The sequence below is a fragment of the Branchiostoma belcheri genome, unplaced genomic scaffold (assembly GCF_001625305.1).
Source record: "Branchiostoma belcheri isolate BF01 breed outbred unplaced genomic scaffold, Haploidv18h27 scaffold33, whole genome shotgun sequence".
In the NCBI taxonomy this organism is placed as follows: Eukaryota; Metazoa; Chordata; class Leptocardii; order Amphioxiformes; family Branchiostomatidae; genus Branchiostoma; species Branchiostoma belcheri.
The window spans coordinates 1,591,908-1,606,742 of NW_017803943.1; the positions used below are offsets into that span (position 1 = coordinate 1,591,908).

At 40.9% G+C, this 14,835-nt stretch overlaps 1 protein-coding gene across 1 annotated transcript in view; it reads left to right on the forward strand.

Moving 5' to 3' along the window:
- The window catches only part of LOC109475201 (cytosolic carboxypeptidase 6-like), a 79,701-nt gene that overhangs the window by 12,097 nt on the left and 52,769 nt on the right, over positions 1-14,835 (forward strand). The window contains 4 exon segments of the mRNA XM_019775783.1: positions 945-1,067; positions 10,852-10,976; positions 11,335-11,429; positions 11,908-12,124. Coding sequence (XP_019631342.1) covers positions 945-1,067; positions 10,852-10,976; positions 11,335-11,429; positions 11,908-12,124 — 560 coding nt within the window.

Below are 14,835 nucleotides of genomic sequence, written 5' to 3' on the forward strand. Positions count from 1 at the left end.
GAGAATTTACCACCGCTCCGGATCAAAGTTCTCCCGAGTCATTTGTACACACGTTCGGGAGCGTGAGATCGTGGGACGCGGATCCGTTAGGGTTCCAAACTAACACCTGGGAGAGGCTCTCGGCATCATGTCCTGATGTTTGTAATGGACTTTTGATCTGCGGCGTTATGTAAAACATCCCTGCGTAATTGACATATTGCTCCTCGGGATAAGTCGGGAAATTTGATTTCGGGTCCACGTCCATTACTCGGGCCGATTCGGAAAGCGGCGGGAGATTAGGGCGCCGTATATTTTCATTAGGGTCCGGGGAGCATCTGGGACGGGCGAATCCCCGGATGGATTTTCCGGAGGTGACTTACGATCGCAGATGCTCCCGAAAGTTTGATCAAGCCACGACGGATCGAAAAGTTGTCCAGAGTTTGATGAAAACTTTCTTTGTGAAGTGCTTAAGCAATGTCATGCCAGTAGTGTTTTGTTAGTACCCTGAGAGTATGGATAATGTGGACATAGAACTTTATTGCATGACAATTGTACAATTGGTACAATGTATTGCAACAGCTGTTCAACATATATGTACATGTAGTAGAAAAAAGTATAGAATAAAACTAAACAACACTAAAACAACATTAGAGCTCGTATATTATACAATCAAATACATGTAATGAGTTTTGGTATTTTTCTAATAACAAAGCAGACCGACCCTAGAAAAAACTGCTGACTAGCCTTTTTTGCAATGGACCCCTGCAAGGGACATATTAACTTTTCTGGCTCCATGATCTGACACCTGAGTGAAGAATCGTTGTACGATCGGTTTTCCAACATTGATATTGAAAATATAAATGTTCTCATGCAAGTTTTGCAAAGTTCTACAGTTCCATAACATTCACTCACAGATTCAAAAAACTTTCCATGAGTCTTAAATATCAGATGTCTTGTGTCCACAGGAAGTGATGACTGTTCTGAGGACGCCGTGGTGGGAAATGTTAACAAGTTCTGTGTGGTGCCGCCGGGGTACAACTCCCAGCCACGCAGGGGACACCTCATCTTCGACGCCTGCTTCGAAAGCGGTAAGAACACAGGAAACAGCCTCCAGTTTAATTCGGGAAGTCCAGTTTAATTCCCAATTCTGCAGAATACTACTCAAGGAACTGAAGCCAGAATTCTGCAGAATTCTGGCTCTAGTGCCTGGAATTTTGGCTCCAGATCCAGAATTTTGGCTCCAGTTCCCAGAGTTCTACAGAATTGGGTTAATTCCCAATGGGACCTAGATTGCTGATATGTATATCTTACATCATTTTTACCCCTAGTTTACGATATTAGCCCATCTAGATTTAAGGTAGCTGAGATATGGGAATTAGTCCAGATTCTGAATTAAACGCGAATTTCAGACCCTTCCTCTGGACTAAGAGGTTGGGAGTTCAAATCCGGGCTGTTGTGGCTTTCCTGGCATGTAGTCCTTAGGACGGGACAATGTGCTGTAGTCCAATGTTCGTCGTGCTTGTCAAAAAGAGCTAGTGGAATTTCCCAGGTACAATGAACCTGTAAATACTGCACATAGTAGTATGAACATAAAAGTTAGCCAAGCCTTGGAGTACTAACTTCAGAATTTACTCCAAGGTACCACCATTTTATTTGGCCCTCAAGCTACCAAAAGGTCAAAGCTTATACCATAAAATATGGTCTACAAAACTCCGCCGGACCCTGAAACAACAAAACATGCAGCTCGTTCCATGAAAAGTCATTCGTCTTACACTATACGCAATGAAGATATTAACCTCTTAGGGCGGCACTGATACTTAAGGTCATACAGGGTTCTTTTTGTGACTTCGGTCGTATCTTGAAAAGCATAGCCACTGGGATGAGATCAATCTAAGAAACTCTACCAGCTGTTTTAAGAAAGTTGTAAGAACAGTGCCGTCATCAGATATGTCTTAAGGTCACTTGTAGGCTTCGTTTGTGACTTCGGTCGTATCTTGAAAAGCATAGCCAGTGGGACGAGATCAATCTAAGAAAGTCTACCGGCCATTTTAAGAAACTTATAAGAACCCTGCTGTCATCGGATATGTCTTGATTTCGGGCCGGCTCCAGCAAGGATCTTATGACCATGTCTTATGTTTCCCCTCGGCATTACGCTAAGGACTTGATCTTGGTTCTTTATCCCAGTTGTATGTCATGTCATGCCAAGATGAAAGAAGTCGCCATAAGGCTCAATTCTCCACAGCATCGGCCCCATCCTTTCGGAGCATAATACTCCCGTTTTGCATGTTGTTTATGGCATCCTTCGATGCCTGCCAATGATTTTTTTCTTTCAACCTCCTCGGCATCACTTTCATCTATTTTGATAGATGTTTTATCGCTTTCTTTCAAAGTAACTTCATTGTCATCCGTGCGCCGGCTAGTGATTTTGGAACAGATATCGAGAACGGCTTTTGAAAAGACAGCCGTTACGAAGACAAAAGGAAGCCATGTACAACAGGTCCTTGACTTTTTAGAGAACCTGATCCAGCAATAAAATGTGCCAGTTGTCGGCTGTTTCCTTGATCCCGAGAGTTACTGCTATCTAGAACTGCACTTTGAGTCTATCCTCTGTACCGATCCTCCGTCCTTTGTGCGCGTAGCCCATTTGCCGTAAGCCGTTATAACTGTCACACTGGAAATGTCCCATCTAGAAAGGAGCTCCCTACCCAAACCTAAGTCTCTCCATGTGTCACATGTAAGACATTACCCAGTTTACAGTCATCTGGCTCACGTTATAATGGATCTTTAATACCAAGTTCAAGCGACCTGGAAATCTCGCTGGCCATTCGGAGTCCGAAACTGCGTCAAGTTTTGCCTGTCTGGTCCTTTATCCTGCAGAAGATGAAAGCTGAAACTCTAACGTTCATCAAAGTTCCAAGCCCGCCCGACTCTGCTGTATTCAGATCTTCTGGCTTAGCGGAAAGTTTGATCCCAATGAGTCAGTGCGACACTGATGGATAAGTGGGATGAAGACCAATGCTTCAACCATCCGAGTGATCAGTGTTCTAGCCAGCGTCTGTCTTTCTATCATCTCACAGAATTTTGCCGCTCGTGACAGAGAAAAATTTTGCCCAATTTGTCGTCTTTGATTTAAAAAAAAATAGGTGTGTAAGGATATGGAAAAATTGTAATCAACTTAAGCTTAATCAACCGGTAAAATTTACCCGCCTCAAAATACAGGAAATATCGGTTTCAGAAGGTCAAGATTTCAAAATTTTCAGAGGGAGCATGCCCCCTGCTCCTTATAGTGTTGTCACACTGCCAGTGCAATACCGTGCGACTTGATGTTGCAACAACCAAAATTGAGATGACGAAAAAAAAATTCAGGCCTCCTACTAAACCACCAGCATTTCACACTGCAAACTGCTTACTGTGCCAGTGGCAGGGTTACAGACCTTTTTAGTGATAGACGATCTGCCTCAAAGTCATATGAGAGGGGTTTTGAAAGAGATGAACAGCTTGTCATCACTGCAATATAGACTTCAAAAAGGAGATTTTGGGTTATAGACTTGTCTAGTATGGGGGAAAGCTGTGAACTGTGATGTGTTATGAAATATGTATTTGGTTCAAGGACAAATGTATAGAATTTAGCATTATCAATGTTGTAGATTTTTTGCAACGTATAAGACTTGAAAGTATCGAAATACATCATACAGAACTGAAACAATATTATGTCCAGTGTCAGTTATGTGATTCTATCAATGATGTCTGTCTTTTCGTCATTTCACTGAATATTTCTGCTCACGACGGACTAATATTTTGCCCAATCTGTCATCTTTGACAGACGAAAATCAGTGTATAAAGATACAGAAAGAGATGTCATTGAACTCATCTCAGACTACCAGCAAAATTTGCCTCGAAAAAAGCAGGAAATAGTGTTTCATGTACTGAGACTCCCCTAGGATTGCATGCTTGACTTGATGTTACGTCAAACACAGTTGGGACAGCTTAAAAAAAATTTCAGCCAAGCTAGCACACTGATGTATGAAATCATCAAATCCCTGCTTCGAGAAACTAAATGCCATATCCCACGGGGCTATAACCTTTCTAGACCTCCAGCCCACTCCAAAAGTTCACTGCACCCAAGACTTTGTACCTGTCAGCAATCGATTCAGTATGTTGTAAAAATGATAATTTGCATGATTATAATCTATGATGTCCAGAAAATGTTTTAAAATGCCAATGATTCTTATTTTCTCAATATTTCCTCGCATGACCATACATACATACATACATACATACATACATGTACATCATACATTGTACACACTAAATATTTGTACAAAATACCAGTGTACAGTACAACATGACAGAAAATAGGTGATTTTTTAATGAAATTTCAACCATGGCTATCCAATAATTTGCCAACAGAACAAAGAGCCATCTAAATTTCGACATCAGTTGGCCTTGAATTTGGCCAATAATCTTTGGTAACCTCGTAAATGATGGCAGCCAAAAGCATGTAGCCTTGAGTGTTGCACATAATCATCGATTGCAGCCAAACGAAAAGGGAACTACAGTCACAATTGTTGCAACAAACAATGTTTTCCTTTGAAAGAGGCACCTGAAAAAAAATCAGCATCTGGTTTAGGTGAGATAAAACTCATCAGTCATACTTTGAGAGCGCGTGATGTCTAATTACGAGAGATCCAGCCGGCTGCACATGAAGATAATTCGCTAAAGATGAACCCAAGTTTATTCTAACACCCCCCTGGGGGCCGCATTTGCATGATACGGCATTATCTATTGACGGTAGCAGCTTGAGCTATTGCTCACAGGCATGTATAGCGATCTGGCTCTCGCATTTTTATGCACCCGGTATGCCCCGGTGCAATATTTGATAAATAATGGCCGCTTTGCATTTTATGAAGGCTGGATTTAGCGGGTAATGAGATGGAATTTTGCCGTGCGGACGATCAATAGCGTCTAGACGCGTGCCGAAGGTGATCGGGCCGGCTTGTCCATTAGCGAGCGTAATTCCGATGAATTTTGTAAAATGGCATTAAATTGACCATAATGGGCAGCTTCCATCATTCTCATGAAAGCAATGACCACATTGCCGGTTTCACATATTTTGTTCCTTTCCCGCTCGGCTGTTATGTTTTAAACACATTCCTACAGCCATTTTTCTTGGGGAGAAAAGGAAGTACGTGTAGAAGGCAGCCATTTTGTGGTGCACCACAGGAATTCTGTTTTGTGTTGCTTGGGGCAGAGATACATTATTAGTGAGAGGTCCATAATATCAACTATAATACAAAATATTCCAGCAAAAAAAAGCCCTGTTGAAAAGATTCGCTGTAATTAAACCACTGGAAATCAAAATGCTTCAACCTGCATAACAGTTTAATTTTGTAATTTCAATGTAGATCAGAAATGCATTATAATATATTTAATATTATGTAGGATCTCTCTTTTATATGCAAGGTAACTGAATACAGTACTGTATGTACGTGCTGTACATGTACCGGTATGTGAAAGTAGAGACTCCGACCTGGTAGAATCACTGCTAGTAGAGATCCCAATCGGAGTCTCTACTGGTACAATCTGCACTTCATTTTCAGTATCATATAATCATACAGCATTTAAAGGTTTTTGGCAAACACAATATCAATGATATCATGTAGCTACATGTACCAGTAATGTGATTGAATGTTTAACTTTTAGGATATGTTGGGGAATGTTAAGTTATAACATAGACTCTCATATATGTTATCATGGAATAACTTATGACTTATTGCAGTAATTTGCTAAAATTATTATCTCCAGGGATTGAACTATTACTTTACTGTAGAATATTAGACATTACAGCCAGCCAAAATGATATCATCTTGATGCAGTACTAGGATAATATGGGATACGAAGACAAAATATCACATATTACAGGGATATAGATGAACATTGTGTGTAATGTTTTGATATTTATATCCTGTTGAAATGTAATCATTTTGGTTGACAGGGATTATGCTATATGTTATCATTCCAATAAGTAATTATCATGGTAAAACTAATGAAAATTACTTCTTGGGATAACATCCAAAAATGAATGTTATAAGTCTTCTATGTACATACTTTTCTTAATAATCAGTTATGTTTTAGTTAAATTAGCAGTCAAACTTAACAGAGGCTACATTTGTACATGTACCACTATGACAACACAATAGTTACATGTAACTTTCATAAACTTTTCACTTGTTGAAATAGATAACTTCATATAACACATTAACAGTCTTAGAGTTTGAATTGAGTATATATTGGTACATATTGGACTTATGTATCTAAATTATTTCTACTTCTGAATCATTTGAATGATTTTAAATTATTTCCAAGTCTATGTTCATATCCATTCTAAACCAAACGACAAAGTCAGGAACAAAGTTGCTGCTAACATTTGTCGTCTAGCCTAGATGGTTTACAGCATGGCCCATTGAGTATAATATATACTGATTATTGCATATAAAGTCAGAGTACTCAAGTGCCTGCCAAACAGTTTACATGAGAACCTCTTAACTTTAAGAGCACCTGAGAGATACACACATGTACCCCTATGTAGCATCTAAAGAGCATGTAACAACAACCGAGGGGCGTTCGTAATAGCATTTGTTAACGAACCTGATTAACTTCTTGTAATTCTAGAGTTTATTTCTAGGATTGTCAAAAGGTTAATGTCCTACTTAGCAGAAATAAATAGCCTCTTTATGTGTTAGCCAGGCTTGAAATGCCACCTGTGTTGGAACAGGTTAGTGCAGGTAGCTAGAATTGGAGCTTCTGTTGTCTGTGCAGGAATTTCTGTTGTCTACTGATTGTAATAATCTTTGCAGAGGTTGTGTTTTTTGTGTGCCTGTTTGTGTGTGTGCCTGCTTGTGTGTCCATAGATACCTTCCACATTCTAAACATGTTCAGGATATTGACAGCAAATTAGTTCAAAGGTCCTAGAAGAGGCTACCTCATTTCCTTTCTTCATTTTTTTCTGCAATATTCATATCTGTTGCCATATGGAAGTCATTGGGAGAATGCATGATTGTACAGAATCAGTGAGAAATTGATGAATAAGAAGAGAAATTCACACGTCAACAACTCTAAATAGTCTTGGAATATTTTTGACCTTACTTAATAGTTAGTTCATATGGAACTTGCATGAATCAACAACCATAGATTGCAACAGCATCACTCGAAACAAAACTGTTCAAGCATTATACAACAAATCCTCTTTTGCAGAGCGTATCTAGCTCTTAAAAGTTTGCGTGGATCCATAACTTCAGCGGCTGCATTTTCCTCACGTTTTTCGCAAACCCAGCTGCATAGCTTCCTACAGTAGCCTGCAATAAAAGGGATGACAGGCGATATATTGTATGCCTGAACCATTGATTTTTACGGCCCGACTCTTGACCATTTTGTTGATGTATTATTCCGCCCCCCTCTCGTATGTCAGCACGATCAAAGACTTTAGGGGGAACAACCCTGCCATATTTTAAGCGAGCCGCCGTAAATTTCGTCGACATGGCTAGCTAGTGTTTTTATGTTGGCAGGTGTTTGCAGGCCTTTGCCCCTTTGATATGGATGTAGAGGCGCCATCCATATACGAAATGGTTCGAGGTGCTTTCTACCCGGCTGGCAAAGTCGGCGGGCACGGGGGTCAAATATCATGGTCGGCTTGGGAAATCGAGAGCGTAACGCACGGTGGAAAACCCTTGCTTATTGGCCAAGGAGGTACTCCGCTAGGGCTCTCTCTCCGCCGGATAGAACAGCCAGCCTTGCAGTGAAGGGGAACATTAACTGTATAATTATTCAGCGTCTTGCAGCTTATGGGCTGTGCGTGGCAGGCATACAGACATATACTGAACAGGCAGTTGGCTATTTCATTCATTTTTTTATTTGTTTTATAATTCATTTATTTGCATAAATAAAAAAGCAAACATTAATCAACAAATGTGCAAATTCAGGAAAAAAGCTGTGTGCGGGAGGAGGAAAAAATGCCAGCAGGCTTGTACAATGTCCTCCTGCTTGCAACTTAGGACTTATTAATCATGAAACTAACATTATTCAGCTCCAGTCACCAAACAAGAATGCAGCAAAACACACAAAATTGTAGCAGTAAAGCAAGAATGTTGTAGTTAGAAATTATAATCAGACTGTTGGCACATTCTGCGAGTTATTCTGCCAAGCACGCCATACGAAGGCGGGGCAGGCGTAATAACTCTCCGCGTTCTCCGACGTATCTTTGATGTGGGGCGCGCCGTGACAGGACATGGCACGCTGACGACCCCCGACCTTTGGAACTGAGAGAACGGCGGTGCCATTATTACCGACATGAGTCGTACATCAGTCAAACCTGCCCCCGCTGAACTTGGCTGCCATAACTTTTCTGCAGATGGACTTATGAAGTTGGGGCATCCTGACATTTCTCTACATAAGGGTACTTTTAAAGCCGCATTACATAACATAAGGATGATACAAAAAGTCAATTTTCTGGCCATTTCATTGCAAAGTAAGTTGAGTCAACCCTACTCCATTGCAAACAAGTGCCATTTGGGAATTGGAGGTGCCAAAATATGACCCCTTATGAGTGTATTTGGAAGTTGACAACACTAAGCTGTCAGCTATGTTTGTTTACACTCTGGAAGTTTGTGGTGTTGCCACAAACTGGGTGTACTGGCATTGGTGCTGGTAGACTAAGCTTAGTTTAATGACATCTCTTTCTATATCTTTACTTGCCAATTTTTTCCGCCAAAGATGATAGATTTTGCAAAATTTTTGTACTAGTCCTGAGTGACGAAGAAAGGATGCTGGGTAGAACTCAGCTTCAAATGCTGAGAATTCTATTTCTTCGGATTTTCATTTTTTGATAAAATGCAGCTTGTTGTCAGCAGGGAGGAGGTTAAGGATATTTATGTATTTTTCACTGCTAGAAAGTTAAAAACTTCCAAATCCATCCCCCTTCCTAAGTTGTCTAGTGGTCCAAAAAGTAGTTAGTATGCCCCAGACTTGACTTCGTTACCGTAACATTTTCATCTGATGGAATGCCTCTTCTAAACAGTGGGTATTAGGACAGGGCAATTGAACTTTACAGGAATTACGACCCAGTGACTACATGTATATCTGTGAGAAACATGAAGACGGAGTAGCCATTTCGGCCTGACTTGTGTGAAAAGCCACGACTTAACGTCCCCGTATCGCAGCTTCGAGTCACTGGAAGTGGTCGTCAAGATTCCCCGCTAAAGGTCCCAAGTAGCCGACGCGAAGATACCATCACCTCACGCTGAAGTGTACCCGGCCGTTAGAAACCTTGTCAAAGCCGGATGAAGACCTATTCATTACCCGCGATAACGTGTAGTCCGTTCACGCCACCGATATACGGCTCCAATACCGCCCGGCTTTCGCCGCCCGCATGCCTCGCTAAACTTCCATAAAAAAAGATATAGTCTGGCCAAGTCACATCCATCTTTTTACGCAGCTGTTCTAATATCCGAGGACCCGGAGGGGGTGGGACAGACACGGATCCTCCCGGGATTCCTCCACTATTTGCCCTTGGCAAAGGACAATCCCTTTTTGTTATTAGACATACGGAGTCATTCATTTTTGATGGTGCTTGGAGCATCGTTGGCTCCTGGTTCGGCCATTCCGGTTATGAACTCACTGAACAACCATAACGTTAGCGCTATAAAATGAATAAGCTATATGTATGCAGGGCTGGAGTTCCGCGGGGTGACTTAATATGTCTGCCGATACCAAACCTTTACAGGTGGCAGAAAGTAATTTTCGGGGAAGATGAGTTCCATGGAATGAAAGGGACCTCCCGTCCGCCGCATATTTAAGACACTCATTTGAACCCGGCAGTCGAAATGGGAAAATAAGTGTTGGGAACTTCCCAAGTCTCATATGTCTGCCTTTTGAAATGTAATATCCGAAAACACCATGGGATGAAAAAAGGTCTCTTTAGGAATTGGTAACATAGCCTTTGTGGTCACTGGGTTCCAACATCTAAGTAATACGTTGCCAAATTGCTACCTCTCTTGAAGAACGTATTCATATTCTAATTTTTCTGCGGTTTCAGGTTCTGACTCTATCTACGAAATTGATAGTTTCAAAACAATCTCAAGGTTATCTTCTTTACTTTGTCCTTGAAGTCTGTCCTTGAAGTTTGCCACAATTGAGGTACAGTGTTTGATTTGAATTCTAGGAAGATGCGTTCTTCAATTTTGGCCGGGAAATGTAATTCTTATGAAACATGTACTCTGTGACCCAAGCCAATGTTGATGTCCATGTTTTTGAAACGAGCCGTGAAGTAGGCTTGTCTGTGAATACAAAATCCTCAGGTAATGTTCCGCTTCGTATTGTTCAAGGCTGGGCGGGACAGTGAGGTCTTAAAGACTCTAATAGAGGAGCCAGTGCTGAAGACTGGTGACAACATTAAACGTTTTATGGAAAGAAAGGCTAGCTTGTGTCAAAACATTATTCTGTTCTTTCAGTAGTAGAAGGATACTTCATTTCCATGTGTTATATGTGACTAGCCATTGTAGTGAAGTTTGAATAACCTTGGAATCTGTTCCAATGTCGGGTTGAAGTTTCAAAAAGTTTGAGATTTCGAAAAGTTTGAGATAAAAGTTTCAAAAAGTTTGAAGTTTTAAATTTCTTTTACAATATACTTTGTATATACAATTGCTTTGACATACATACGTTCAGATCATGCCTTACATGTACGATTAGCCTGGAATCCATCTCTAACTGGCAAATAGCTGGTAGGGATGGATTCTAGGCTTGTGTATGATAACATTTTGCCCACGTATAAATCAGGTCCAAGTCTGTGTTAAGCCATTTTTGTGTCCTTGCCCACAGGTAACCTGGGCAGAGTGGACTACATCACAGAGTTTGAGTATGACTTGTTCATCCGACCTGACACCTGTAACCCTCGCTTCAGGGTCTGGTTCAACTTCACCGTGGAAAATGTCATGGTCGGACAGGTCTGTAAACATGTTTGTTTGTTTCTTTGCTTGTTTGTTTTGTATAAACGGTAAGTTACCACTTTATGGACTAACACTCAAGTTTTGTGCAGTTAGTACAAGTTGTGTAAGATCTAACTGATACCTTTGATACACTCACTTTAGGGTGGGCCCAACTCTTTTTTCGATAAGTGTAAGTTTTATTTTCCTCTCAAAAATACATGACTGTATAATTGGTGAAATCAGAGGTTATAAAATTGTTCTTTAAGTATTAAAGATCAAAGAATTATTGTTTATCATGAACATTGGATCCATAAAAAACTGCAAACACTTCACAGCAGTCTGAAATCTCTGAGTTCTTGTCATTACTGTTGCTCAGAGGGTGATCTTCAACATTGTGAACTTCAGCAAGACCAAGAGCCTGTACAGAGAAGGGATGTCACCACTGGTCAAATCTACCAGCAGGCCGAGATGGTTGGTTCATTTTTCCTCTCAAAAATTTTCCTACTCTCCTCTCAAAAATATAATTGTCAGGTGAAATCGGAGGTTATGAAATTGTTTCTTAAATATACAAGGTCAAACACAATGCCTGTAGAGGGACGAAACCCACGTGGCCGTCCAAAAAAGAGATGGGTAGACAGTATTAGGGAAGACGTCAAAAGCTTGAAGCTGCAGAAGGCCAACCCGCTAGACAGAAGCAGCTGGAGAGCAGCAATTAGACCTAAACGACACCCCACGACGTCCAACCCTTGCATGACGGGGAACAACGGACGCTAAGCCGTGCAGTAAAACAATGATGGTTTACTTTGGACTCCATAGGTTAAGACCATACCACATTAATTTGTTGGTTCTGGGATGTATAAAGAAGATATTCTTAACTGGAAAAACATAATGAAATCAAAGAATTTTTTTTGAAAGCTGATAACATTGGTGAGGTTTTCAACCACTTTAGGCAAAGGGTGCCGCCAAAGAACGTGTACTACTACCGCTGTCCGGACCACCGCAAGAACTACGTCATGTCGTTTGCCTTCTGTTTCGACCGTGAAGACGACGTGTATCAATTCTCGTACTGCTTCCCGTACACGTACACACGACTGCAGAGCTACCTGGAGGCCATCGAGAAGAAGAACCTGGACTACTTCAACAGGGAACTACTGTGCCTTACTGTGGTGAGTGGGTGGTGTGCAAATAGATAAGCATTATAACAAAGCCCTAATTTACTTACGTCTCCCCTCCTTGGAAAACAAGAGGGGAAACTTTAGCCTTAAGTTCGCCAAATCCTTGCTTAGAAGATGGAAAGAGATGTCATAAAACTTAAATGTTAGTCTACCAGCAAAATTTGCCCCTCAAAATGCAGGAAATGGCATTTCAGAGGGTCAAGATTTTGATATTTTCCTGGGGGAGACCCTGACTGTCCCCAAAAACATTTGATGAAAAGTTTGAATGTTCATGCTACATGTATCTTTGAATAAGATAACCTAATAAGGCTGATTATTTAGATAATAAAAAATTATGTAGAAAGAGGTTCAGAAAAAAAGCACTAAATAACACTAATAACACTAAATCAATGCATGAATAAGAGACAAAATGAAGAGGATAAAATGTTAAAGTGTGCTGAATGTTCTACATGTTCCTGTCCTTGGTGCTGAAAAAGCAGCAGCTTTGTATGAAGAACCATCCAATAGAAAGTGAGCACTGATGTCACATGACTGTCCTTTTCTGCAAGCATAACAGAAAAACTACCATCTGAATGGCTCAGTGGCCCAATTAAGTATCTGAACTACTGCACAAAAAGTCTCAGGGGTCAAAGTTTTCGCTTGAATGCAACTATAGCACAAGCAGTTAACTGATTTTCCCAAAACCCCAGCAAGCGAGCTTCAGAAGATCCATTGGCTACCGTGGACCCATTGTCTGGAACAGTCTACCACCATGTACATACACATGGCCCCAACACTGGCTTACTTTAAGAGACTCTTAAATTATACAGCAATCAGAAATGACCAAAACGAACAGACACAACCCATATGGCATATACAAACTCTCCCTCTTATAATACATGTTCTTTTTGTCCCATGTATGTGTAAAGTATGTGTATAGATTTGTTAGGACTTTAAATGATGTAGGACTTTAAATGACCATTTTTTTGCTGTATTTTTTCTGACCCTTACACCAATGAAAAGCGCCCTGTAGGTCAATTTGAGCTTCTCATGAATAAAGAATGGTTAAAGTAACAAATGATTTTAGAGACTTGAGCAATTGCCAGATCAGCCCATCCCACATGTACAGTTATACATCTATTGGCCCTCTACAAGCCCTATTACCCTGCCTTACATTCTTTTTACATTTTTACAAGCAGGTGGGATTTCGTTTGTTTCCGTTGATTTTAATCCAGGCATTCAATTTCCTTCAAGCTGCACACCGCTTTGAGTGTTTGGGGATTTTCGCCCCCCTCTTACAAGTAATGATTTGTTTGTTCAATAAAGAAAAGCACAGATGCATGCAACCTGTTGTTTATGGCCCATTGTTGAGATTGATGATAACCGATACGCGTCAGCCATTTGGGACTTCTACGCAAAAGAACGGAACGGAAAAAGTTTGCCACACGTCAGAGCCAGATGCAGTTCACAGATACGGAGTGATGTAGCGAGAAGAAGTAACTCAGGCTGTCTTACAGGGGCTGAAGGATAGGACTATCTTCTTCATCTGATGGAACCAGAGCTAAGAGAGAAAACTTGTCAGACCTAGAGAGGAAAGACTTGGTTAATGCACTGCCTTGAGAAATTACCCCAAGCGTATCTGAAATGAAATCTGCGTTGTGTGCAGGTTTTTTTTTCGAGGAGTTTTTACGACGCAATTGTTTTTCGATTCCGAAGCCTCGTGAAGGCAGATCAGTGATACGGCCAGATGGTGGAATTAGAGTGCAGCTAACAAAGTCTACTTAAACGAGTTGGCACCTCGTTTATCATGGCGTTGATGGGGTGCGAGTCTTGTGACTCGTCGAGACTCGCGACCGCTGATATGTGCGGCAATAACGTCGGCGGTGTTTGAACATGCGAAACCTGCTTTGAGTCCGCGCTCTCAAGCGTGCATTTGCATATGCTGCCGGTAGATTGTAAAATAGGCTCATGTTACAAACATTGATTTTTTTTAGGACATAAGACTGTACATCGTTCAATCTAAAACCTTTATTACTACTAGCCCCTAGTACTGCACCTGGTAGTGTTATGCTCTCTTTGCTGCTGGTTTATCAATGCAAAAGCTGGATAGCTGCCATTATTACTTTCTGAAGGTGGTATTTCTTTCTTTACGCACTTGGAAAGTAAACTTTTACATTGCCATGCCACACACACACACGTCAAAGCTAAAACCGACTATTAGTCATAATTAATGGACTTGAGGTGTGGATTATTAAAGCAATCAAGTAAATATCTCATTTATTAACCGGGAGTGACGGCTTTATGAGCTATATATGCCGGGAGATCCCAACTGTGACGTGTAGAAGTAATAACTGCGCAAATTGTTCTTAATATCTATAAAGACGGATTAAAATTCTTTGAGAAATGCTGACAAAAGTGTCACTGAAAAGTTTTGGATACTTGCCAAAGACTTTTCGATCTTCCCAATCCTACAATAGGAGCCTTAAAGCTTTGGTATAAAACTTCTGAAAGCTTCCAGTAATGGTGACAACACAGAGGTAATGCCTTATGTCTCTTGTGACTTGTTTATTTGCTTCTAAGCATGTAAGGGACTGTATGTAGGGCAAGGGTTACTGGGTCAACCCTCTACTCGGACTATCCGCCTACTGCTGGAAATCCCTTCACATCGAAATGCCCTTCCTCTGGGTTCTCATTTCATTCCATTGCTGCTTTGTTTTTGTCCA